Consider the following 23,866-nt stretch of genomic DNA (forward strand, 5'->3'; position numbering starts at 1 on the left):
GACTGTGGAGCATGTATTGCTCCAGTGTGGGCAGTATCAGAGGGAAAAAGATAGGCTGAGATCTAGTATGAGGGAGAAGAGGATACAAGAAATTAGTATAGAGTATATTGAATAGATATAGTCTCAAATATGTTGTTTTTCTTTTGTAAGAGCAACTGGGCTGGCAGGTAGGATTTGGTTTGGGGGACTGAGTGGCGCAGCAGTTTAAGACACTGTATCACAGTGCTAGAGGTGTCACTACTGACCTGGGTTCAATCCCGGGTTGTATCACAACCGGCCATGATCGGGAGTCCCATAGGGCTGCGCACAATTGGCCCGGTGTTGTCTGGCCAGGGTAGAATGTCATTGTAAATAAGAATTTGTTCTTGACTGACTTGCCTAGTTAAATAAAATTGTTTATCAATGTCCCTAGTCCGACACTCCAGTACAGTAGGTGGCGGTAATGCATCATAACTTTGGGTAAACCCCACCGAAGAAGAAGGCAGGTGGGCTTGGCATTGAACGAACATAGGAAGTGAATTTGAGAGTGAGATTGCAATTTGACGTTCAGACGTGTCCACAAATAATCAGGTAGTGTAGTCTAATACAAACTTGATTTAACGGCAACAGAAATACACCATAATCACTGCTGGATGTTTCGTTGTAACCTGATTAAAGGCTTGCGTGTTGTAAATGTACAGTAGCAAGCGACAGAGAATTTACTCACTCAACGTTAGCTAGCCGGCTGACTAGTTAGCTAAGGTTAGCTGTTAGCCAGGGGTGTATTCATTACGGAAACAGTTTACTGTTTAAGAACCAAACCGAGAAAATGGAACGAAAAAGAGAGGGACATAAACTCTCGTTTGCATTCACAAAACGTTTTGTTAATAGACGAAACTTTTGCAACAGAATCGGCGTAATGATTACACCCCAATACATAGCGGTAGCTGGATAACTAGCTACTGGCTGCTACCATGTTCTACTATTACTATAAAGTTATGTAAGTTAAAAAGTGTATGGTTTCGAACGAACACCAGCGTTACGAATGTTCTATTAGCGGCAATCTATATTGCAAAATCTGGAGTTTATCCTAGCTAGCTAGTACCTTTAATGTTTTATTGAACCAACCCATTCGCTCCCACTGGCTAACCTAGCTAGATGGCTAGTAGCTAGCAGATCCGACCCGCTTTATTACAGTTGCACTAGGGTCAGACATACTTTCTATTTAGGTTGAAGGCCACAGCATGCTCCCCATCCGAAACAGTTTGTGCATATATTATGCGTATATATTACATTTTGTGACCCGTGGACCTTTTGTAGGCCAATATAAAAAACTATATATACTGAACAAAAGATATCAATGTAACATGCAACAATTGCAAATATTTTACTGAGTTACAGTTCATAAAGAAATCAGTCAATTTATTAGGCCCCAATCTATGGATTTCACATGACTGGGAATACAGATATGTATCTGTTGGTCACAGATACCTTAAAAGAAAAAAAGATCAGAAAACCAGTTAGTATCTGGTGTGATCACCATTTGCCTGATGCAGCGCGACACATCTCCTTAGCATAGAGTTGATCATGCTGTTAATTGTGGCCTGTGGGATGTTGTCCCACTCCTCTTCAATGACTGTGAGAAGTAGCTGGATGGGTGACATGTCTGGTGAGTATGCAGGCCATGGAAGAACTGGGACATTTTCAGCTTCCAGGAATTGTGTACAGATCCTTGCGGCATGGGGCTGTGCATTATCATGCAGAAACATGAGGTGATAGCGGCGGATGAATGGCATGACAATCGGCCTCGGGATCTCGTCACAGTATCTCTGTGCATTCAAATTGCCATCGATAAAATGCAATTGTGTTCGTTGTCCGTAGTTTATGCCTGCCCATACCATAACCCCACCGCCACCATGGGGCACTCAGTTCAAAACGTTGACATCAGCAAACCGCTCTCCCACACAACGCCATGCATGTGGTCTGCGGTTGTGAGGCCAGTTGGACATACTGCAAATTCTCTAAAATGATGTTGGAGGTGGCTTATCGTAGAGAAATGAACATTCAATTCTCTAGCAACAGCTCTGGTGGACATTCCTGCAGTCAGCATGCTTATTGCACGCTCCCTCAACTTGAGTCATCTGTGGCATTGTGGTGTTTTATTGTCCCCAGCACAAGGTGCACCTGTGTAATGATCATGCTGTTTATTAATCAGCTTCTTGATATGCCACACCTATCAGGTGGATGGATTATCTTGGCAAAGGAGAAATGCTCACTAACAGGGATGTGCACAATATTTGAGAGAAATAAGCTTTTTGTTTGAGAGACAATTTCTGGGATATTTTATTTCAGCTCATGAAACATGGGACCAACACTTTAATGTTTATATTTTTGTTCAGTGTATATAAACTCAGCAAAAAATTAAACGTCTTCTCACTGTCAACTGCGTTTATTTTCAGCAAACTTAACGTGTAAATATTTGTATGAACATGACAAGATTCAACAACTGAGACATAAACTGAGCAAGTGGCACAGACATGTGACTAACAGAAATGGAATAATGTGTCCCTGAACAAAGGGGGGGTCAAAATCAAAAGTAGCCGTCAGTATCTGGCGTGGCCACCGGCTGCATTAAGTACTGCAGTGCATCTCCTCATGGAATGCACCAGATTTGCCAGTTCTAGCTGTGAGATGTTACACCACTCTTCTACCAAGGCACCTGCAAGTTCCTGGACATTTCTGGGAGGAATGGCCCTAGCCCTCACCCTCCGATCCAACAGGTCCCAGACGTGCTCAGTGGGATTGAGATCCGGGCTCTTTGCTGGCCATGGCAGAACACTGACATTCCTGTCTTGCAGGAAATCACGCGTAGAATGAGCAGTATGGCTGGTGGCATTGTCATGCTGGAGGATCATGTCAGGATGAGCCTGCAGGAAGGGTACCACATGAGGGAGGAGGATGTCTTCCCTGTAACGCACAGCGTTGAGATTGCCTGCAATGACAACAAGCTCAGTCCGATGATGCTGTGACACACCGCCCCAGACCATGACGGACCCTCCACCTCCAAATCGATCCCGCTCCAGAGTACAGGCCTCGGTGTAACGCTCATTCCTTCTACGATAAACACGAATCCGACCATCACCCCTGGTGAGACAAAACCGCGACTCGTCAGTGAAGAGCACTTTTTGACAGTCCTGTCTGGTCCAGCGACGGTGGGTTTGTACCCATAGGCAACGTTTGTTGCAGGTGATGTCAGTTGAGGACCTGCCTTACAACAGGCCTACAAGTCCTCAGTCCAGCCTCTCTCAGCCTATTGCGGACAGTCTGAGCACTGATGGAGGGATTGTGCGTTCCTGGTGTAACTTGGGCAGTTGTTGTTGCCATCCTGTACCTGTCCCGCAGATGTTATGTTCGGATGTACAGATCCTGTGCAGGTGATGTTACACGTGGTCTGCCACTGCGAGGACATTCAGCTGTCCGTCCTGTCTCCCTGTAGCACGGTCTTAGGTGTCTCACAGTACGGACATTGCAATTTATTGCTCTGGCCACATCTGCAGGCCTCATGCCTCCTTGCAGCATGCCTAAGGCACATTCACGCAGATGAGCAGGGACCCTGGGCATCTTTCTTTTGGTATTTTTCAGAGTCAGTAGAAAGGCCTCTTTTAGTGTTCCTAAGTTTTCATAGCTGTGACCTTAATTGCCTACCGTCTGTAAGCTGTTAGTGTCTTAATCACCGTTCCACAGGTGCATGTTCATTAATTGTTTATGGTTCATTGAACAAGCATGGGAAACGGGGTCTAAACCCTTTACAATGAAGATCTGTGAAGTTATCTGGATTTTTACAAATTATCTTTGAAAGACAGGGTCCTGAAAAAGGGACGTTTCTTTTTTTACTGAGTGTGTGTGTGTATAATATATATAAATGTATTATTATTTTTGGGAACTCAGTCTGGGTCTCAATTGTTGAGAGTTAAAATAATAGAATACACAAGGTGTATTTTAGAAATTTGGTTGTGCATCAGCAGGTACTCAATACCATTGTCAGCAAATAATTATTTGATTGGTAAGTTAGTCTAGGGGCCAGCTATCTAAACTTGTAGTAAGCATGGTTGAATTATAGACCTGGGTGGGGCCCATTGATAATCCGTTATATTAAAAACGGCAAACATTTTCGTCAACGCTTTTGCAAAATGTGTAGAATTGCCGGAAATTAGCTGAAAATCTGCACATTTTTCTCTCTACTCCGTGGCAAAATGAGTAGAATTGCATGAAATGAGTTAGAAAAATGCTAAATCTTCTCTCCGCCCCATTGCAAAATGTGTACAATTGCAGGAAATTAACTTTAAAACATTTTTTTTTATCTTCGCTGTCACGAGGGGAGCTTTCAAAATGTTTTTCTCGGAAGGTGGGGGTTCCATTTTTTTGTGGCTCCCACCTCCATCAAAGTTATAAACCGCTGTGAACCGCTGTGAAATATATTTTCCATAACCAAAAATATTGTATTTTCAGCTGTGTGAAGCTTATGTACAAAACTGAAAGTAAAAGCTAAACTTAAAAACAGGAAGCATAGAAATAGCGCACATAGATTAGATCTACCACTTTTTTAGACTTGCTTTCAATGAGAATGACAGATTTATAACTCGCATTTCTATGTGAATTTGGTCGGGTCACCCAAAAAGTTACATATTGCAGCTTTAAGTGTGTGTCTACACTTGACACTTACATGTGACTTCCGCAATTAGAATCGAAGATTGGGTCTAGTCGCATTGTGGTCGGATCAGGGCGGCAGGTGGCCTAGTGGTTAGAGCATTGGGCCAGTAACCGAAATGTTGCTGGATCGATACCCCGAGCGGACAAGGTAAAAATCTGTCGTTCTGCCCCTGAACAAGGCAGTTAACCCACTGTTCCCCGGTATGCCGTCATCGTAAATAAGAATTTGTTCTTAACTGACTTGCCTAGTTAAATGTTTAAAAAAAAAAGTGTTCAGATCTGGTTGACAACTTCAGGTAGTGGTCAGGGACACATTGTGTCCAGCTTTCTCCTCAGTCTGGACGCAATCAGGCTACCGAAAGCACATACAGTGGGCGACGTCAGCAGTGCTCTGCACACAAGTCTCCATAAAACGTGGTTTTGGGAGCAAGAGGCACCTTTTTTCTTTAAATGTTGGATGAAATACGTTCCTAGTGTGTGAGAAACGTGTTTGCTGGCTTCATAAATGAAATTATTTCGAAAATATATATTTTTGTTTTGCTAGTATTATGCTAACCTGTTAGCTGGATAAAGTAGTTGTCATCAAGTTGTGTTATCAGATTTAGCATGTTCCACCATTTGCAGAATGCATACAGGCATTGGAAAAGGGAATCCGGACACAATGTGGACATGGTACACATTTAAATGTAGCTGATGCATGACGTGTTCGGAATTTCATGATCACAACTCACATGATTAGAATCAAAAGCTGCATGAACTGTCAAGTGTAGACATGGCCTTAGTTACCGCGGAGCCGGTGCAAGATATGGTTCGGAAAATGTACCTCAGTCCAGGGATGAGAAATGCGTTGTACTCCTAATTGTCCCATTTTTCCCAACTGTTACACCGAGAAGATTGAACGACTGCTAGTCTTTCCGTAAAACTGCCCTTTTCGTCCTCCTGCTAAGTAGCAGAAGCCACAGCAGCCATGGAATGGCAATGTCAGCCAATCTGCTCCTTCGTTGTTAAACGGGATGTAGCTGTCTAGCTAGTTTTGATTGCTTTATCATGCAATGTATTTAGTTAAAGTTACAGCCAGGAAGGATTCTCAGAACTTCTCACCTGATGACTTGAGACATAATGTTAGTGTGGAAATGTGACCATACATCTAGAAACATTTCTTGGAGCTAATAATATGTATTTTGTTTACATCTACAGATTCTCAACAGTGAGTGTTGTGTTGAAGAGGCAGCTGCAAGCGTCCAGATTGTTGTTCACCATGGTGGACTCTCAGTACTTCCTCCCCAATGACATTGGGATCTCTGCGCTGGACTGTACTGAAGCCTTTCGCCTGCTGTCCCCTAGAGAAAAGCTCTATGCGCACTACCTCTCCCGGTCTGCCTGGTACGGAGGACTGGCTGTGCTGCTGCAGACCTCGCCTGAGTCTGCCTCCATCTTCGTTCTCTTACAGAGGCTGTTCCGCAAGCAGCCAGCAGCACAGCTGGAGAGCATGGCCACTGCAGCTGGACTTAGTCCTGAAGAGTACCAGGTCAAGTAATGCACCTGCCTACAGAGTCTTGGGAGAAAAACTGAGTCAAACAATGAACATAGAATTTGAATTTGTGTATACACACACACACACACAGTGATGGTAGAGGCTTAGAGTTCTATCAGAATATAGGCTTTAGAGTACAAAGTACACTGTGTGTTGAATGTCACACATCCACTCCACCTGCTCATACTCCCAGCCACTCAGCCTGTTGTAATAAACATGTTTTCTGTAACTCAGCCTGACTAGATAATAATAGCTATTTTTCTTCCGTATTTACAGGCCTTTCTTGTTTATGCTGCTGGTCTCTATGCCAACATGGGGAACTACAAGTCATTTGGAGACACCAAGTTCATTCCCAACCTCCCCCAGGTAGATCATCCTCACTTATAACTGAATGTATTATAAAAAAAGCCTTGGCATAATCACGGCGGTGTCCTTTAATAACCACTCATTGCGGTATAGGAGAAGCTGAAGGCCCTTGTGTGGCAGAGCCAGGCATTCCAGGACAGCCCCAGTGAGATGGAGGCCCTGTGGGACAGCTGCTCCACCCTCCTCTTCTCCCTGGAGGACCAACAGAAACAGCTGGGCTTGGGGGACAAGGTGAGAGACTTCCTGACTTTCTTACCACCTTATGTGGTGATGGGTTCCCTTATTGCCAGCCTTAGTTATTTGAATAAATCCTGTATACTGTAGCTTAGGTGTTGATAATGATGTTGCTCTATTTCTCGTTCTCAGGGAGTCACCACATACTTCTCAGGGAACTGTTGCTTGGAGGATGCAGAGTTGGCCCAGAAATTCCTAGATTCAAAGGTGTGTATTCAAGTTTGTCTTATGTCTGTGTTATTAGTATTTTAGGAGTTAGGCGGCAGGTAGCCTAGCAGTTAAGAACGTTGGGCCAATAACAGAAAGGTCGCTGGTTCGAATCCCCAAGCCGACTAGGTGAATAATCTGTTGATGTGCCCTTGAGCAAGGCACTTCACCCTAATTGCTCCTGTAAGTCACTCTGGATGAGAGTGTCTGCTAAATGACTAAAATGTACATTTATATAAGTGTCTCCCTTACAGAACCTGAGTGCCTACAACACACGACTGTTCAAGAACAAATCAGAAGGGAAGGCCAGCTATGAGGTGCGCCTGGCGTCAGCTGTGCAGAAAGGTGAGAGTGCCATGTCCTTTTTAAAAAGCTATGCTAATTGAGGAAACACTGGTTATTTTTCTGTTAATGTCAGTAATGCATTCTCTTTATTAAATCCCCTGCTGCTAGACTGTGCAGTGGATGGTGAGGGGGAGACCAGGTGTGGCAGATATGACTTTGAGGACTGTGTCTTCACGGTGTCCAGGGGAGACTATGCTTACCTTATGAAGAAAGTGAGTGAAAATCTGGAGAAAGCAAAGGTGAGTTCAAAGACAATATTGTAATTCAAATGTACAGTGCATTCGGAAAGTATTCAGACCCCTTGAATTTTTCCACATTTTGTTACGTTACAGCCTTATTCTAAAATGGATCAAATAGTTTTTTCCCCCTCAATCTACACACTACCCAATAATGACAAAGCAAAAACAGGTTTTTAGACATTCTTGCAAAAAAATAAATGTATACAAGTATTCAGACCCTTTACTCAGTACTTTGTTGAAGCACCTTTGGCTGCGATTATAGCCTCAAGTGTTCTTGGGTATGACGCTACAAGCTTGGCACACCTGTATTTGGGAAGTTTCTCCCATTCTTCTCTGCAGATCCTCTCAAGCTCTGTCAGGTTGGATGTGGAGCGTCACTGCACAGCTATTTTCAGGTCTATCCAGGCTCTGGCTGGGCCACTCAAGGACATTGAGACTTGTCCCGAAGCCACTCCTGCGTTGTCTTGGCTGTGTGCTTAGGTTCGTTGTCCTGGTGGAAGGTGAACCTTCGTCCCAGTCTGAGGTCCTGAACGCTCTGGAGCAGATTTTCATCAAGGATCTCTCTGTACTTTGCTCTGTTCATCTTTCCCTCGATCCTGACTAGTCTTCCAGTCCCTGCCGCTGAAAAACATCCCCACAGCATGATGCTGCCACCACCATGCTTCACCTTAGAGATGGTGCCAGGTTTCCTCCAGACATGGTGCTTGGCATTCAGGCCAAATAGTTCAATCTTGGTTTCATCAGACCAGAGATTCTTGTTTCTCATGGTCTGAGAGTCCTTTAGGTGCTTTTTGGCAAACTCCAAGCGGGCTATCATGTGCCTTTTACTGAGGAGTGGCTTCCGTCTGGCCACTCTACCATAAAGGCCTGATTAGTGCAGTGCTGCAGAGATGGTTGTCCTTCTGGAATGTTCTTCCATCTCCACAGATGAACTCTATAGCTCTGTCAAAGTGACCATCAGGTTCTTGGTCACCTCCCTGGCCAAGGCCCTTCTCCCTCAATTGCTCAGTTTGGCTGGGCGGCCAGCTCTAGGAAGAGTCGAGGTGGTTCCGAACTTCTTCCATTTAAGAATGATGGAGGCTGCTGTTCTTGGGGACCGTCAATGCTGCAATTTTTGTTACCCTTCTTCAGATCTGTGCCTCGACACGGTCCTGTCTCGGAGCTCTACGGACAATTCCTTCGAGATCATGGCTTGGTTTTTGCTCTGACATGCACTGTCAACTGTGGGACCTTTTTATGTAGACAGGTGTGTGCCTTTCCAAATCATGTCCAATCAATAACATTTACCACAGGTGGACTCCAATCAAGTTGTAGAAACATCTCAAGGATCATCAATGGAAACAGGATGCACCTGAGCTCAATTTCGAGTCTCATAACAAGGGGTCTGAATACTTATGTAAATAAGGTAATTCTGTTTTTATTTTTAATACATTTGCAACATTTTCTAAACCTATTCTCGCTTTGTTATTATGGGTATTGTGTGTAGATTGATGAAGAAAATCAATAAAAAATATATATATTTTAGAAAAAGTTGTGTAACAAGTTGTGTAAGTAGTGTAACAAAATGTGGACAAAGTCAAAGGGTCTGAAAACTTTCTGGATGCACTGTTTTTTTGTCCCTTTATCAATTAAAAAGTGTTTCAAAACTACTAGTGCATCTTAGAAATGTGGGTTTGGTCTCGTGTCAACGTCTTGTCCTTGATGACAGGACCATGCTGCCAATGAGAACCAGAAGCGAATGCTGCAGGAATATGCACAGAGTTTCACCTTTGGGTCCATAGAAGCGCACAAGGAGGGCTCTCGTTTCTGGATCAAAGACAAGGGACCCATCGTTGAGAGGTGAGAGAGCACTGCCCTCCACGTTTGGCCTTCCACTCAGGATGAAATAGAAGTAGCAATCTCTTCATTTTCTGTTCTTCTTTTTCCCATTTCTCTCCTAGTTATATTGGCTTTATCGAGAGCTACAGGGATCCCTTTGGTTCCAGGGGAGAGTTTGAAGGTACAAATGAAGAGGCAAAGCATGTGTTATCAATATCACCCCTATTATCACGACATGTTTTGGAAGACTCCTTGGTGATCTTATTAAGGTTTGTCTTTGCTTCCCTCAGGCTTTGTGGCTGTGGTGAACAAGGCCATGAGTGAACGCTTTGCTAAGCTGGTGAGCTCAGCCGAGGTGCTGCTGCCAGAGCTGCCATGGCCAAAAGACTTTGAGAAGGACCGTTTCCTCCTACCAGACTTCACCTCCCTGGACGTGCTGACGTTCGCTGGCAGTGGCATTCCAGCTGGCATTAACATTCCCAACTGTGAGTGTCACTTCCAACGGACTCTTTATCTCATTAATATTGACACGACTGATCCACAGTTTCTTATGGTCTTGGAAGGATCTCTTAATGACTTCAGCTAAACGTTAACTCTGTGTGTCTGATCTGTGTCCAGATGATGACATCAGACAGTCGGAGGGCTTTAAGAATGTCTCCTTGGGCAATGTGCTGGCTGTGGCCTACGCTACCGAGAAGGACAAGCTCACCTTCCTGGATGAGGAAGACAAGGTAATGACAAGCTCACCTTCCTAGATGAGGAAGGCGAGGTAAACGACTAGCTCACTATGATCTCCTCAGTACCAGGTGTAGGGCCTTGTGATTTGGGCAATCATGTGTCATAGCAAGGTTTTATCCTGTATTTCTTTGCCTTATCCAGAAATTAGATTTAGACCAAAACTGAAAGCAATTGTCTTGGAATGGTTCTGGACTATCTGACATGAAAAAAAGTGGGATCAATTTATGGAAAAGCATTAAATAAATGTTAAAATCCAGGTCATGTGGCATTATTGCACAAAACACAGGGCCCTATCAAAGATACAATTTATGTCTCAGTCGGATCTTTTTCAGTTCCTTCAATGGTCGCTCTCTGTCTTTCAGGATATGTACATTAAGTGGAAGGGGCCCTCCTTCGAGGTGCAGGTTGGCCTCCATGAGCTGCTGGGCCATGGCAGTGGGAAGCTCTTTGTCCAGGTGAGCGAGTCCTCTCCATCCATACTCATGTCATGCATGGTCAGTCTTTGCATCCATAGCCTAGTCTATGCATTTGAGTGCTTACATTTCTCCAACTCAACCCCCCCCCCAAGCTGTTTACCATAACAGTGGCCAGGTGACCGCTTTGCTATTGTTTGAACTGCAGATTGCTCCTTTAATATCGAAATGTCTGGTTTTCAGTTACACTTAATCATTCACAATGGCTGTATCATTATGTGCTGTCACGTGTACAGGATGAGAAGGGGACTTTCAACTTCGAGCAGGATAATGTTCGCAATCCTGAGACTGGAGAACAGGTGAGTCTATACATCAGTCGTTTGGTATCATACGTTTTCTTAATTCTTTGCTTTGGACTGATTCTGAGACAGCATCATTTATTGTTGGGGTAAAGTACATGACCAGAAAAATGTGGGCACCTGCTCATCAAACATCTCATTCCAGTATCATGGGCATTAATATGGAGTTTCCCCCTTGCCACTATAACAGCCTCCACTCTTCTGGGAAGGTTTCCACTAGACGTTGGAACATTGCTACGGGGACTTGCTTCCATTCAGCCACATGAGCATTAGTGGGGTCGGGCACTGATGTTGGGCGATTAGGCCTGGCTCGCATTCAGCATTCCAATTCATCCCGAAGGTGTTCGATGGGGTTGAGGTCAGGGCTCTGTGCAGGCCAGTCAAGTTCTTTCACATCGATCGCGACTAACCATTTCTGTATGGACCTCGCTTTGTGCACAGGGGCATTGTCTTGCTGAAACAGGAAAGGGCCTTCCCTCAACTGTTGCCATAAAGTTGGAAGCACAGAATCGTCTAGAATATCATTGAATGCTGTAGCATTGATTTCCCTTCACTGGAACTAAGGGGTCTAGCCCAAACCATGAAAAACAGCCACAGACCATTATCCCTCCTCCACCAAACTTCCAGTTGGCACTATGCATTCGGGCAGGTAGCATTCTCCTGGCCTCCGCCAAACCCAGATTCGTCCATCAGACTGCCAGATGGTGAAGCATGGTTCATCACTCCAGAGAACGCGTTTCCACTGCTCCAGAGTCCAATGGCGGCGAGCTTTACACCATTCCACCCAACGCTTGGTATTGCGTATATTGATTTTAGGCTTGTGTGCGGCTGCTTGACCATGGAAACCCATTTCATGAAGCTCCCCATGCTTTTTCCAGAGCCAGTTTGGAACTCGGTACTGAGTGTTGAAACTGAGGACAGAAGCTTTTATGTGCTTCAGCACTCGGCGGTCCCGTTATGTGAGCTTGTGTTGCCTACCACTTCGTGGCTGAGCCGTTGTTGCTCCTAGACGTTCCACTTCACAATAACAGCACTTGCGGTTGACCGGGCAGCTCTAGCAGGGCAGAAATTTAACAAACTTGTTGGAAGGGTGGCATCCTATCACGGTGCCACGTTAAAAGTCACTGAGTTCTTCCGTAAGGCAATTCTACTACCAATGTTTGTCTATGGAGATTGCATGGCTGTGTGCTCGATTTTATACACCTGTCAGCAAATAGCCGAATCCACTCATTTGAAAGGGTGTCCACATACTTTTGTATATATAGTGTATCTATGATCTTGATTTAAGTCTTGAAATGTCTGGTTTAAGTATTGTCTAAAGTATGGTTTATGTGTTTCAGATCACCACCTGGTACAAAGGCAATGAAACATGGGATAGCAAATTTTCCACCATTTCTTGCTCTTATGAAGAGTGCAGGGCCGAGTGTGTGGGGCTTTACCTCTGTCTCAACAAACACGTGCTCAGGTACCTTGACGCACGCACGCGCACATACACATACCCTGTTACTCACTGAAGCTACATGAATATATAAACAGTGATCTTATGTGGGTCAGGCTGCTCTAACAAGGATGATGTCCCTGTGGGTTTGCAGTATCTTTGGCCATGAGGACGAGGATGCAAAGGAGGTGGTGTACATCAACTGGCTCAACATGGTGCGAGCTGGCCTACTGGGCCTGGAGTTCTTTACCCCCGAGAGCAAGAGCTGGAGACAGGTCAGCGAAGTTCAGTCCTTTGTATAGTACAGCCTATCATGCTGTCTTTCTTACTCTAAAGCTCTTTTGAATTGCATTCCCACTGACTTGAGAGCTAGCCAGTATGATCTCGCGTGCTTACATGAATGGTTCGCTGCAGTGTTAATCAGTCTGGTTGTATGAGGCTATATGTGACCCCTTGTGTCTGTTTGACTGAACCTCCTGTTGTCTCTGTCTCAGGCCCACATGCAGGCTCGCTTTGTGATCCTACGGGTGCTCCTGGAGGCTGGCGAGGGGCTGGTGACCCTGAAGGAGAGCACAGGAAAGGATGGGCGCCCAGATGCCCTCATAACACTGGACCGCAGCAAGGTCCACACTGTGGGCAAAGTTGCCATCGAGAGGTTCCTATGCAAACTACAGGTACAGCCGTAGAATCCTAGAAAATGTCTTGGTCATGGCTGGGATTACAGGGGTAAATTACCAGCCATCAATATTCAATTTAAAAATCTAATCAAGTCTCCTATTTGACCCATTATAATCCATGTCCCTGCAGGTCATCAAGTCCACAGCTGATGTGGAGGGAGGCAGAGCTCTGTATGAGGGTTACTCAGCTGTGTCAGACACTGGTTCTCACAACTTCCTGCGCCTGCGGGAGACTGTTCTCCTGCGCAAAGAGGCTCGCAAGATGTTTGTTCAGGCCAACACAAGGGTCAAAGGTCAGTCTTTTTCCCCCTGTCCTAATGCCAAGACACGTCTACATTTTAAATGGCCCTTCATATATCTTCCTACTAAGTGGTCTACCTTCTTGATAATAAGACTTTTTTATCACCCGGCCTAAACCATTCTAGTTCTAAGACTTGATGTATTGTGTGATGCAGGTGAAAGTGTGGAGCTGGTGGAATACGAGGGTAGTGCAGCCGGACTGATCCGCTCCTTCACAGAACGGTTTGCAGACGACGCTGAGGAGGTGGAGGCCCACCTGCTAGAGCTGAACAAGAGAGATGCCCCCTGCTGGTGCTGAGTGAACAGTGCAGATACACAGTCAAAGCACTGCTAAGACCCAGACATGCTACTGCTCTGCCCATGCCGGCTTCTGACTGAAACATCCCTGGTCTGTGTGGACCTGTCATAAGAAAGGATCTTTCACTGTCAAATGCCTAAATCAGTCAAGGGTGGAATGCACATGTGGTTATGGCTGTGATTGGGAGACGAGAGACATTCACCCCCGAGGCACAGTTTCAAACTACGTTAAGTCCCTATCATTATGCAGTTATTTCCCCCTTGCAATATCAGGAAGGACAGGAACAGTGTAAACAATCTGGTGTTGAAAGGACCTAGTGATAGGAGCTTGAAGTCAGTTTGAAACAAGGCCAGAGTATAAAAAAAAGCTAAGTGACTCAAGGGGACTATACACGGTTCACCATCAACTGTGACAATCAAATCTTAAACTTTTGTTGACACATTTCAATTGCTCTTTGTCTTAACAATGTTCTTTTTATAGAACTTCAAAATAATATTAATCATATGATAAGCTTTTCGGCCCTTGTGTCCAGGGCACTTGAAGCCACCACTGTGACATGGTCAAAGGCAAGGCATTGTCAAAGGGTCCACAGTACTGTAAGTCTCTCTCTTGGTTAGGTTGTTGAGAAACAACCTATACAAAAATAAATTTGATTTAAAAAATAAGACCTATGTCTGTTTTTTGTTCTGAAAAATATCTCAGATAACTTGCGTAATCAGCTGCATACTAAACTGGTACACATTGGAATATAATTTACACAGACCTTTGTATTTATTTCTCATTACCTTGCAATCTCAGACCTGCCAACATGCACGCATTTTGCGTACCAACTCTGCCATTTTCTGTCCATGTACGAGTACGTCGAAATGGATAGGGCCTGATTTTTGTTACATTGTAATAAAGTAAATCCACTGAGTAAATCTAACATCCCGATTCTCGAGCTGCAACACAGACATATACAGAGTTTGTGTCAACGGACATGGAGATGAATACATCATTATTCCACGTAGCTATCCCCTGTCTGCCTTTTCTGTTTGTTGACATGCTGAGTTTGCCGACTGTCAGCTTTACTTAAACATGGACAAATCCCTTTTCGACACCGTGTGTTGTGGAAAGGTAAACACATTGGTTCAAGTTAACGTTAGCGAACATAAGATGGACATTCAGTGGGCTCTAACGTGCCAGCAGTTCACTCGCATTTGCTAGTGAAAGAAATTAAATGCAAATACGAAAAATAACTGGTCGCATTTGTGCGAGTGTGATATACATTTAATTCTGCGTCCCATTAGTTGTGTTATCCACGTAACATTACGAGGTTCACGCAACCTGAGACTAACTAATTATGATCCAGGTCACAAAAAGCATTACAAAAGTATAATCACAAATAAATATAAACATATTGGCATTAAATGGAGTCGGGAGTTTAGAAGACTGCGCGATGAAGAATGAATGAGAGTCCGGTATTAGCTATAGAGGCAATGCTTCTAAAATGCCTTCGCACTAGATTTGCGAGATGAATCTCCAATTTGCCGCGCGCGTCTGGTAATCTGAAAAGTTGGACAGGGTTGGCAGGTCTGCAATCTCCATACAGAAAATGCTCATTTAAATAGTTTAATAATAAAGTACAAAGCAATTCTTTCTTGCAGTTGAGTGGTTTAAGAAAATCGGTCAATAATGTGTGGATACCAAAGTGGACCTCAAGGTAATCCCATAAAGTCCACCGCCTCCTCTCTGTTTAGTTTGCGAGTCTTGAGTTGATCCTGGTTGGCTTGCTGGTATATGAGGGGTGTCCCACTGCTGCCTTGGCCCTGTAGGTCCTGGATCTGGGCCTGTGCTGGGAGGGCTTTGATCTCCCCCTCTCTCCGCCAGTACAGTTTGTACAGTTCTGGGTTGTCCACCCCAAATTTAGCAGCACAGAGCTGGGTCAGGGCCCCCCCACTAACTCCTGCTCTCCACTGCAGGGTTTTCATCCAGCTGTTCTCTCCATCTAGAAACAGAACCCTGACACACCTCTGCAACACAGAATGAAAAGAAGGTATGTACTCAGGAGAACAGTATCAAGCATTCCTTACGGTTGCTTTGGGTTACAGAGGTATTCTACTGTGGCATATTATTCCACATCTGTTAGTTATGACGAGTGTGTGTTAATTTCTGTTCAGTATTACTGCTAGATGTGGGATTCTTTACAGTGGGGGTCGGCAACAGGCAGAAATTAGCCTGCAAGGGGGGAAAGGGGATATTTCAGTTTTTTGGTATAAAAACAGGACAGACAAGTCAAAAGGAATTAAGCTAAAAATGAGTTTGTATTTGAAAATATCCAAAATGAATCTCTTTTTGGGCTTAGTTGTGATCAATTTGCAGTGTACAAATTACAACTGTTCCGCTGACAAAAATCATCCCGTGGCTGAATCTACACTGAAAAAAAATATAAACGCACCATGTAAAGTGTTGGTTTCATGAGCTGAAATAAAAGATCCCAGAAATGTTCCATATGCACAAAAAGCTTATTTCTCTAAAATATTGTGCACAAATTTGTTTACATCCCTTTTAGTGAGCATTTCTCCTTTGCCAAGATAATGCATCTACCTGACAGGTGTGGAATATCAAGAAGCTGAATAAACAGAATGATCATTACACAGGTGCACCTTGGGTTGGGACAATAAAAGGCCACTCTAAAATGTGCACTTTTGTCACCAGGGATGAGTCAAGTTTTGAGGGAGCGTGCAATTGGAATGCTGACTGCAGGAATGTCCCATAAACTGCCTCCAACATTTTTTTCGAAAATATTGCAGTATGAAGTCCCAACCTCACAACTGCAGACCGTGTATAGCATCGTGTGGGCGAGCGGTTTGCTGATGTCAACGTTGTGAACAGAATGCCCCATGGTGGTGGTGGGGTTATGGTATGGGCATGCATAAACTACGGACAATGAACATAATTGCATTTTATCGATGGAAATTTGAATGCACAGCGATACCGTGACGAGAGCCTAAGGCCCAGTGTTATGCCATTCATCTGCTGTTATCACCTCATGTTTCAGCACGGCCCCATGTCGCACTGATCTGTACACAGTTCCTGCAAGCTGAAAATGTCCAAGTTCTTCCATGGCCTGCATACTTACCAGACATGTTACCCATTGAGCATGTTTGGGATGCTCTGGATCAACGGTACGACAGCGTGTTCCAGTTCCTGCCAATATCCAGCAACTTTGCACAGCCATTGAAGAGGAGTGGGACAAAATTCCACAGGCCACAATCAACAGCCTGATCAACTCTATGCAAAGGAGATGTGTTGCGTTGCACTGCATGAGGCAAATGGTGGTCACACCAGATACTGACTGGTTTTCTGATCCATGCCTCTACCTTTTTTTAAGGTATCTGTGACCAACAGATGCATATCTGTATTCCCAGTCATGTGAAATCCATAGATTAGGGCCTAATAAATGTATTTAAATTGACTGATTTCTTTATATGAACTATAACTCAGTAAAATCTTTGAATTTGTTGCATGTTGCGCTTATATTTTTGTTCAGTATAGTTGCCTACCCCTGCTATATAGTATTGGTGCTAATAAATCAATGAATTGAGCCGTACCAGTTGCTGTCGTAAGTTTTTCTGGCTTTGCGCCTGGAGGCTCCGGCGCCGGCTCCAGTCTTTCAAAGAGTCTCTGGTCTCGCGGGTCAGCCCACTGGAGGGTACTACTTCAGGCTTGCTCTGGATCAGGCACAGGCTGGCATACACACTGGTCAGGTAGTACCCACCTGGCACAAGCATTACAAAATGGCTATTTGGCATCACATACTATTCAAATTATTTTCACATTTAATGTATAAATACTTCATATTTAAAGCCTTACCCTCCCCTTTGAGCCATGATGACTCCAGCAGTTCCATCATGTACTCCACCTCCACAGACAGCTCAGGCATGTTACACTGTACGAGGACATAGGACAAGGCTGGCAGGAAGTCATCTGCACCGAACTCCTGGCCTGCTCATGGAGACAAGACAAAGCAACCATGTTGACAAGACAAGACCAACGATGGTAGGGAGAGCAGCTGTTGGTTCTGTAATGTTTATTTCTCTATCACATTCACTCAAAGAAAAGCCCTCACCTGATTTGTCCTTCATGGCTTTATAGATGAGCTTGCAGACCTGCAGGAGCAGCACAACCTTGTCAATGGGAGAGTAGGCCCGCCTCATGAGAGCTAACTTCTGCCGCACCTTCTCCACATTGGCAGCATCCGGCACTCCCACCCGCACTCCAAAACACTCCAACGGGGTCTTTCCCCTGGCCTTAGCCAGGCTCTCTGCCATGCTTTGGGTGGAGCGGTCTCGCTCATGCAAAGTTTTCAGTGTCCCATCTATCTGTCCTTTCAAAGGTTTCAGCACACAGCGGAACATGGCTTTCTCCAGCACCAGGTCTGCACACAAACAAGCTCATTCATAAAATGTCACATGTCATCATCACTAGGGAAACATGCTAGTACTGGTTGTATTTAAAGTGACTGAGCATATTTTGACAGTTTACTTGACTAATGTCTGCTGTACCTTTCTCATCATCATGCACCATGGTCTCAATGGGGGGCTGTAGGTCTCCACAGTCCAGCAGGAAGGTCTTGGCCTGGGAGAGGAAGAGACGGATGCCCTGCAGTAGCTCTATGCCAGATCTCTGGCACTGAGGCTTGATCACCTCGCGCTGCTGCCTGAGGAAGTCCTGCACCAGGAGACCAAACGCAGTCCTCTTGTCACGGGACAGGTCCTCCACCAGCCTCGCCACGCACTTCTCAGGCACAAAGAAGGACACAAAGGCTGCACTAAGCTTGCGCATGGCTGAGACGGGCTGATGAGCGGGAGAGGTGCATGGAGGTGAGGGGTTACTTGTTCCCCTGGTGAGGGGAGGTCGCTCTGAGTTCTCCTCTGCCTCCTCCAAGCTGCTGAGGGAACTGCTGCTGTCCAACTCACTCAGGGAGGGAGCATATCTCTGCTCCAGCAAGAGATCCACCTCCTCACTCACCTCCTCCCCCTCACCTCCTTTCTCCTGGCCCAGTCCCTGCAAGAGACCTATGGGCACATGGTAGTCATCCTCCTCTGCAGTGGGAGACAGTGTGGGTGTGACCCTGGTCTTTTTCGGAAGAACTGGAAGAACCAAGCATGGCTGCAAGTAGTCTGAGTCCTCCTGGACGGGTGCTGTCCCTCCCTCACCCTCCACTCTGGCCTCCACTGCTCTACTAGCCTGATGGACCTTCTTGCTCTTTTTCTTTGCCAGCAGAGGTGGGGGAGGGGGAGGAGCAAATGGTGGGGACAAGGGGCTAGAGTTCTCAGTGGAGACACGCACCTTGAGGCTGCGTTTGAACTGGTGGCGGCGTCTGTGCAGTGCAGTCTGGAACTGCAGGAAGAGTGGGTTGATGAAACAGAGAGCCCCTTGGCCTGCTGCCCCACAGTTCAGCTCCCGGGGGCTGCGTGTTTGGATGGAGCAGAACTCTTGAAACAGGGTGGGGCTCTCCTCGGGTGTGGCACAATCCTCAGGGGTGGGGCTAGGGGGCAGCGGTGCCTCCTCCACTCGTGGGGGCCCATTGCGTGGACCTCTGAAGTTCAGCTGGGAGCTCCAGAACTCTGAATGAAAAAGATGCAAAACTATGTCAGCATTATTCTTCAAGGTTATCCTTGATCAATCAATCGAATGTCCTTTTTCCATCAGCAGTTGTCACAGATAGATACCCAGCCTAAAACCCCAAAGAGCAAGGAACGCAGAGGCAGAAGCACAGTGGTTATGAAAAACTCCATAGAAGGCAGAAACTGAGGAAGAAACCTAGAGATGAGTTGTTGAGAAGTTGTGTACAGCACACAATGGCAGCTAGCATTTCAACAATGGCCAAGACCTTGGTGGATCATCAGACCTCTGTGGTACCTACCCACTCCCATGTGGGAGATGGACTCCAGCTGTTTGTGGGATGAAGCCTTGACTATGGCCTCAGGGAGCTCCAGGGGGAAGGGCAACACATCCCTGAAATAGACAGCACATACAATAGGTTTTATAGACAGGTCTGATTGGTCTAAAGGTCCTGAACCTATTCTACTGTGATGTAGAACATACCGGCTAACACAGTAGAAGGCGATGAGCCGGCAGAGGTCAGGGAAACTGATAGCAGCTCTCTCCAAGGAGAAAGCTGTGAATGGAAGGGAGATGGGGAAGCAAGGATAAGATCATTAGTAAGACCCTCATTGTTCACTGCAACGGGCTGTAGATGGAACATCTCTGGATTTCTCTTTCAACACTCACTGGAGTCCAATTCCTGGATGACAAATTGTTTGAAAAAGGAGGGGAGGCAGTCATCTGCAAGCCTGACACACAGCACCTTCTTCTGCGAGGTGTTGGACTTGCGCACTAGAAAGGTCTGCAGAGAGACAGATATATGCAAACTTAGGTTGTGGTTTGTGTGCGGTGTGCGTCTCACCCACAGGAGGTTGGTGGCACCTTAATTGGGTAGGAAATGCTCGTGGTAATGGCTGGAGTGGAATAGATGGAATGGTATCAAATACATCAAACAAAATTATGCCATTCCATTTGCTCCATTTCAGCCATTACTATGAGCCATCGTCCCCTCAGCAGCCTCCACTGGTCTCACCCCAGGCGGCTCCCTCTGTAGGATGTGCAGAGCGGTAGCAGAGTTGATGGACAGCTGCAGCCAGACGGGGTGTGTGAGAAGCAGACGGTCCAGCACACTGATGCTCTTCAGGGAGCTACGCTGAAGACAAGCCCGCCTCTCTCCTATCGGCTTCCCTACCGGCTCAGGGAAATCATACACCGGGTCCTCCTGCATCTGGGGAACAGAGACATTTATTTATTTTATTTATTTATTTCACCTTTATTTAACCAGGTAGGCAAATTGAGAACACGTTCTCATTTACAATTGCGACCTGGCCAAGATAAAGCAAAGCAGTTCGACACATACAACAACACATAGTTACACATGGAGTAAAACAAACATACAGTCAATAATACAGTGAAAAATAAGTCTATATACAATGTGAGCAAGTGAGGTGAGATAAGGGAGGTGAAGGCAAATAAAATATATATATAAATAAAAATATAAAAAAGGCCATGGTGGCGAAGTAAATACAATATAGCAAGTAAAAAAACACTGGAATGGTTGGACATACAGTATATAGCACGAGTACTATATGGTATCTGTACACCATGTGGTTATGCTTTATGTTGCCACAATGATGCTTCCCATTGAAGGTAAAACACCAGCAAGAGAATACACGTTCTTTGAGGTTCTGCTCTTCCTCAGACTAATGCTTCATAATCAGTACCCTTCCTGTTCCGTTCTGGTAACACCAGCATGCATCATGTCATGTGTTCTGTGTTCCGTGCTGACCACTACTTCTGTCCTTTTGGGAAACTCCCAAACCGTATTCCTTCCTCTCACTGAGTAATCTGGAGGGTGTATGTCATCCACTGAGTACGACTCACCACACGTGAGGGTGTTTAGTGTGTGTGGCTCTAGTGTGTGCACAAATCCTAAGGATCCTACCCTCAACAGTGAACTTGCTGGGACTGAAGTATAATTTTGTCTTAGCTTTTTAAACCCTTTGAATATGAGAAGGTGTGGCTATATTTTGACAGAGGTAGTTATCACCTCCAACTTCCTTCCAGGGATTGGCTGCTGCTGTATATATGCCCCTGAGCCTAAAACACCATTCTGGAGAAGAGGTGGATGTAGGGCTGGCTGCCCAAGTCTCCATAGAAGCCTGGCAAGTTTAGACTTGGTGAGACTTGGTGAAAACACTCTCCAAACCTACAGAGAAGTGTGTGAAAATGCTAATCTAACCCAGCAAACAATTGAGAGGTACAGGTCTAAAATTTAAACCAGTAGCTTAAATGTGTATTCATATGTTTAATGCAATAAAACATGTCCAGAATGAATAGCCTATTCCGAAGCCTGCTATTGAACCTCATAAGACTGACCCAATGAGACTATTGTATAACTGACAAAAAAACAACTGTGACCTGCCAGGATCTGAATATACAGTATCACTAGAATAACATGAAGGTGTAATGACCTGCCAGGATCTGAATATACAGTATCACTAGAATAACATGACGGTGTAATGACCTGCCAGGACCTGAATATACAGTATCACTAGAATAACATGAAGGTGTAATGACCTGCCAGGACCTGAATATACAGTATCACTAGAATAACATGATGGTGTAATGACCTGCCAGGACCTGAATATACAGTATCACTAGAATAACATGAAGGTGTAATGACCTGCCAGGATCTGAATATACAGTATCACTAGAATAACATGATGGTGTAATGACCTGCCAGGACCTGAATATACAGTATCACTAGAATAACATGAAGGTGTAATGACCTGCCAGGATCTGAATATACAGTATCACTAGAATAACATGAAGGTGTAATGACCTGCCAGGACCTGAATATACAGTATCACTAGAATAACATGAAGGTGTAATGACCTGCCAGGATCTGAATATACAGTATCACTAGAATAACATGATGGTGTAATGACCTGCCAGGACCTGAATATACAGTATCACTAGAATAACATGAAGGTGTAATGACCTGCCAGGATCTGAATATACAGTATCACTAGAATAACATGATGGTGTAATGACCTGCCAGGATCTGAATATACAGTATCACTAGAATAACATGAAGGTGTAATGACCTGCCAGGATCTGAATATACAGTATCACTAGAATAACATGAAGGTGTAATGACCTGCCAGGATCTGAATATACAGTATCACTAGAATAACATGAAGGTGTAATGACCTGCCAGGATCTGAATATACAGTATCACTAGAATAACATGATGGTGTAATGACCTGCCAGGACCTGAATATACAGTATCACTAGAATAACATGAAGGTGTAATGACCTGCCAGGATCTGAATATACAGTATCACTAGAATAACATGATGGTGTAATGACCTGCCAGGACCTGAATATACAGTATCAAATCAAAATCAAATTTTATTAGTCACATACACGTGTTTAGTAAATTATGTTATTGAGGGTGTAGCGAAATGCTTGTGAAATGCTAGAATAACATGAAGGTGTAGTGCCAAACAAGTAGTTTAAAATTAGTTCATTAATGGCGTTATACAGCTCTTATGTTGTGGAACCAGTGGTGATTTTTTTTTCTCCATAAATAACAGTTTACTATATTGTAATAACTGACCATGATATCAAAGGGTACTTCATTCAGTAAATTGAACAAATGTATTTTGTATTTTATTTGAATTAATAATAACATTACAGCACCCTATTTGTGGATATGGTATGGACTTCCACCATACTTGTTTCCACGTCTTATCTACACGTTTTGCCTTGCGTGCTGCTCGGTCTGTACCACTCTGTGCGCGGCACTTCCTTGATCTGCGGTCTTCTTGCATACCTTCAGTTAAGAGTGTCAGGTCTCGTGATTTCACTACTCATACAAATATTCACAACTGTTTCTTGTTTTACACTTTCAAATAAATGGCAACATGACATAATTTACCTTCATCTCCCGATCCCCTGTCGTCCAGAGATTATTCTGAATAGCCTACTGTAAATCCCACCTGATCCCTGAATTTCCAAATGCCATTGAAACTTCAAAAGTATAGAGAATGTAATAGTCCTAGATCTCTGGATATGCCATGATGTCTGTCTGGGACTCTCCAGTCTCTGTGAAGCTGTAGTTTAGAAGTTCCTGGCACTCCTCTGCTGTCTTCCTTATATTTTCCATTCACACTTGGGAGAGAAACAAACCTGAACCAAGGTTAAATACGCGTGCGCCCGTCACCACGTTGCGGAAATTCAATTGATATAGTCTTTTGAATGGGAAATTCGCCTCTAAAAAACAATTACAATCTATCTGTATTCTGTACTTTGTGGAGGGCTAGACAATTAATCTGCATCAATTATTTTTAAACGTCCGAGTGTTCACCACCATTGCAACCAAATTAGGTTGCAATTATTAACATATTATACAGACATACACAGCCTATTTATTGAAATGTAAATGTCTGTTTAATTTGATACTTTAGAGACAAGAATTGACATCATTTACCAGGCAAATGCAACAACAAGAAGTAATGGTTGAAAGCATAACATTAGGAATTCGAATACAAGGATCACTATGGTTGTAACACTCAGTGGTAGCCTTGTACACGTCACTCAAACAACATGGT

General features: G+C 44.5%; 2 protein-coding genes across 2 annotated transcripts; one reads left to right on the forward strand and one right to left on the reverse strand.

Annotated features, from left to right (window-relative positions):
• The first annotated feature begins 470 nt into the window (after window positions 1–470).
• Window positions 471–14,320, forward strand: dpp3 (dipeptidyl-peptidase 3). The gene is made up of 18 exons (XM_038965204.1): window positions 471–570; window positions 5,887–6,217; window positions 6,500–6,589; window positions 6,683–6,820; window positions 6,956–7,030; window positions 7,285–7,375; window positions 7,484–7,614; window positions 9,323–9,453; window positions 9,555–9,613; window positions 9,723–9,917; window positions 10,051–10,163; window positions 10,533–10,625; window positions 10,880–10,942; window positions 12,283–12,407; window positions 12,535–12,655; window positions 12,875–13,054; window positions 13,188–13,350; window positions 13,513–14,320. Exons 2-18 carry the CDS (start codon window positions 5,948–5,950, stop codon window positions 13,653–13,655), a joined length of 2,181 nt encoding a protein of 726 aa, XP_038821132.1. The 5' UTR covers window positions 471–570; window positions 5,887–5,947; the 3' UTR covers window positions 13,656–14,320.
• On the reverse strand, window positions 13,799–23,437 carry LOC120021436 (ras and Rab interactor 2-like). The gene is made up of 10 exons (XM_038965203.1): window positions 23,194–23,437; window positions 20,281–20,475; window positions 19,935–20,049; window positions 19,749–19,821; window positions 19,567–19,658; window positions 18,203–19,267; window positions 17,767–18,075; window positions 17,511–17,642; window positions 17,249–17,415; window positions 13,799–15,667 (listed from the first exon to the last, which is right to left on the reverse strand). The coding sequence occupies exons 1-10, from the start codon at window positions 23,197–23,199 to the stop codon at window positions 15,353–15,355; spliced, it is 2,469 nt and encodes an 822-aa protein (XP_038821131.1). The 5' UTR covers window positions 23,200–23,437; the 3' UTR covers window positions 13,799–15,352.
• Window positions 23,438–23,866: the final 429 nt, after the last annotated feature.

The sequence above is a fragment of the Salvelinus namaycush genome, chromosome 26 (assembly GCF_016432855.1).
Source record: "Salvelinus namaycush isolate Seneca chromosome 26, SaNama_1.0, whole genome shotgun sequence".
Lineage (NCBI taxonomy): Eukaryota > Metazoa > Chordata > Actinopteri > Salmoniformes > Salmonidae > Salvelinus > Salvelinus namaycush.

Bases quoted from the DNA above. Each gene is read 5' to 3' on its own strand.
- dpp3 (XM_038965204.1), top strand. From the start codon at position 5,948: ATGGTGGACTCTCAGTACTTCCTCCCCAATGACATTGGGATCTCTGCG. The intron at 7,615-9,322 runs GTGAGTTCAAAG...CCTTGATGACAG, and splicing joins AAAATCTGGAGAAAGCAAAG to GACCATGCTGCCAATGAGAA. The intron at 10,164-10,532 runs GTAATGACAAGC...TCTGTCTTTCAG, and splicing joins TCCTGGATGAGGAAGACAAG to GATATGTACATTAAGTGGAA.
- LOC120021436 (XM_038965203.1), bottom strand. The intron at 19,659-19,748 runs GTATGTTCTACA...TGTCTATTTCAG, and splicing joins GCCTTCTACTGTGTTAGCCG to GGATGTGTTGCCCTTCCCCC. The intron at 18,076-18,202 runs GTACAGCAGACA...GTTTGTGTGCAG, and splicing joins GGTGCATGATGATGAGAAAG to ACCTGGTGCTGGAGAAAGCC.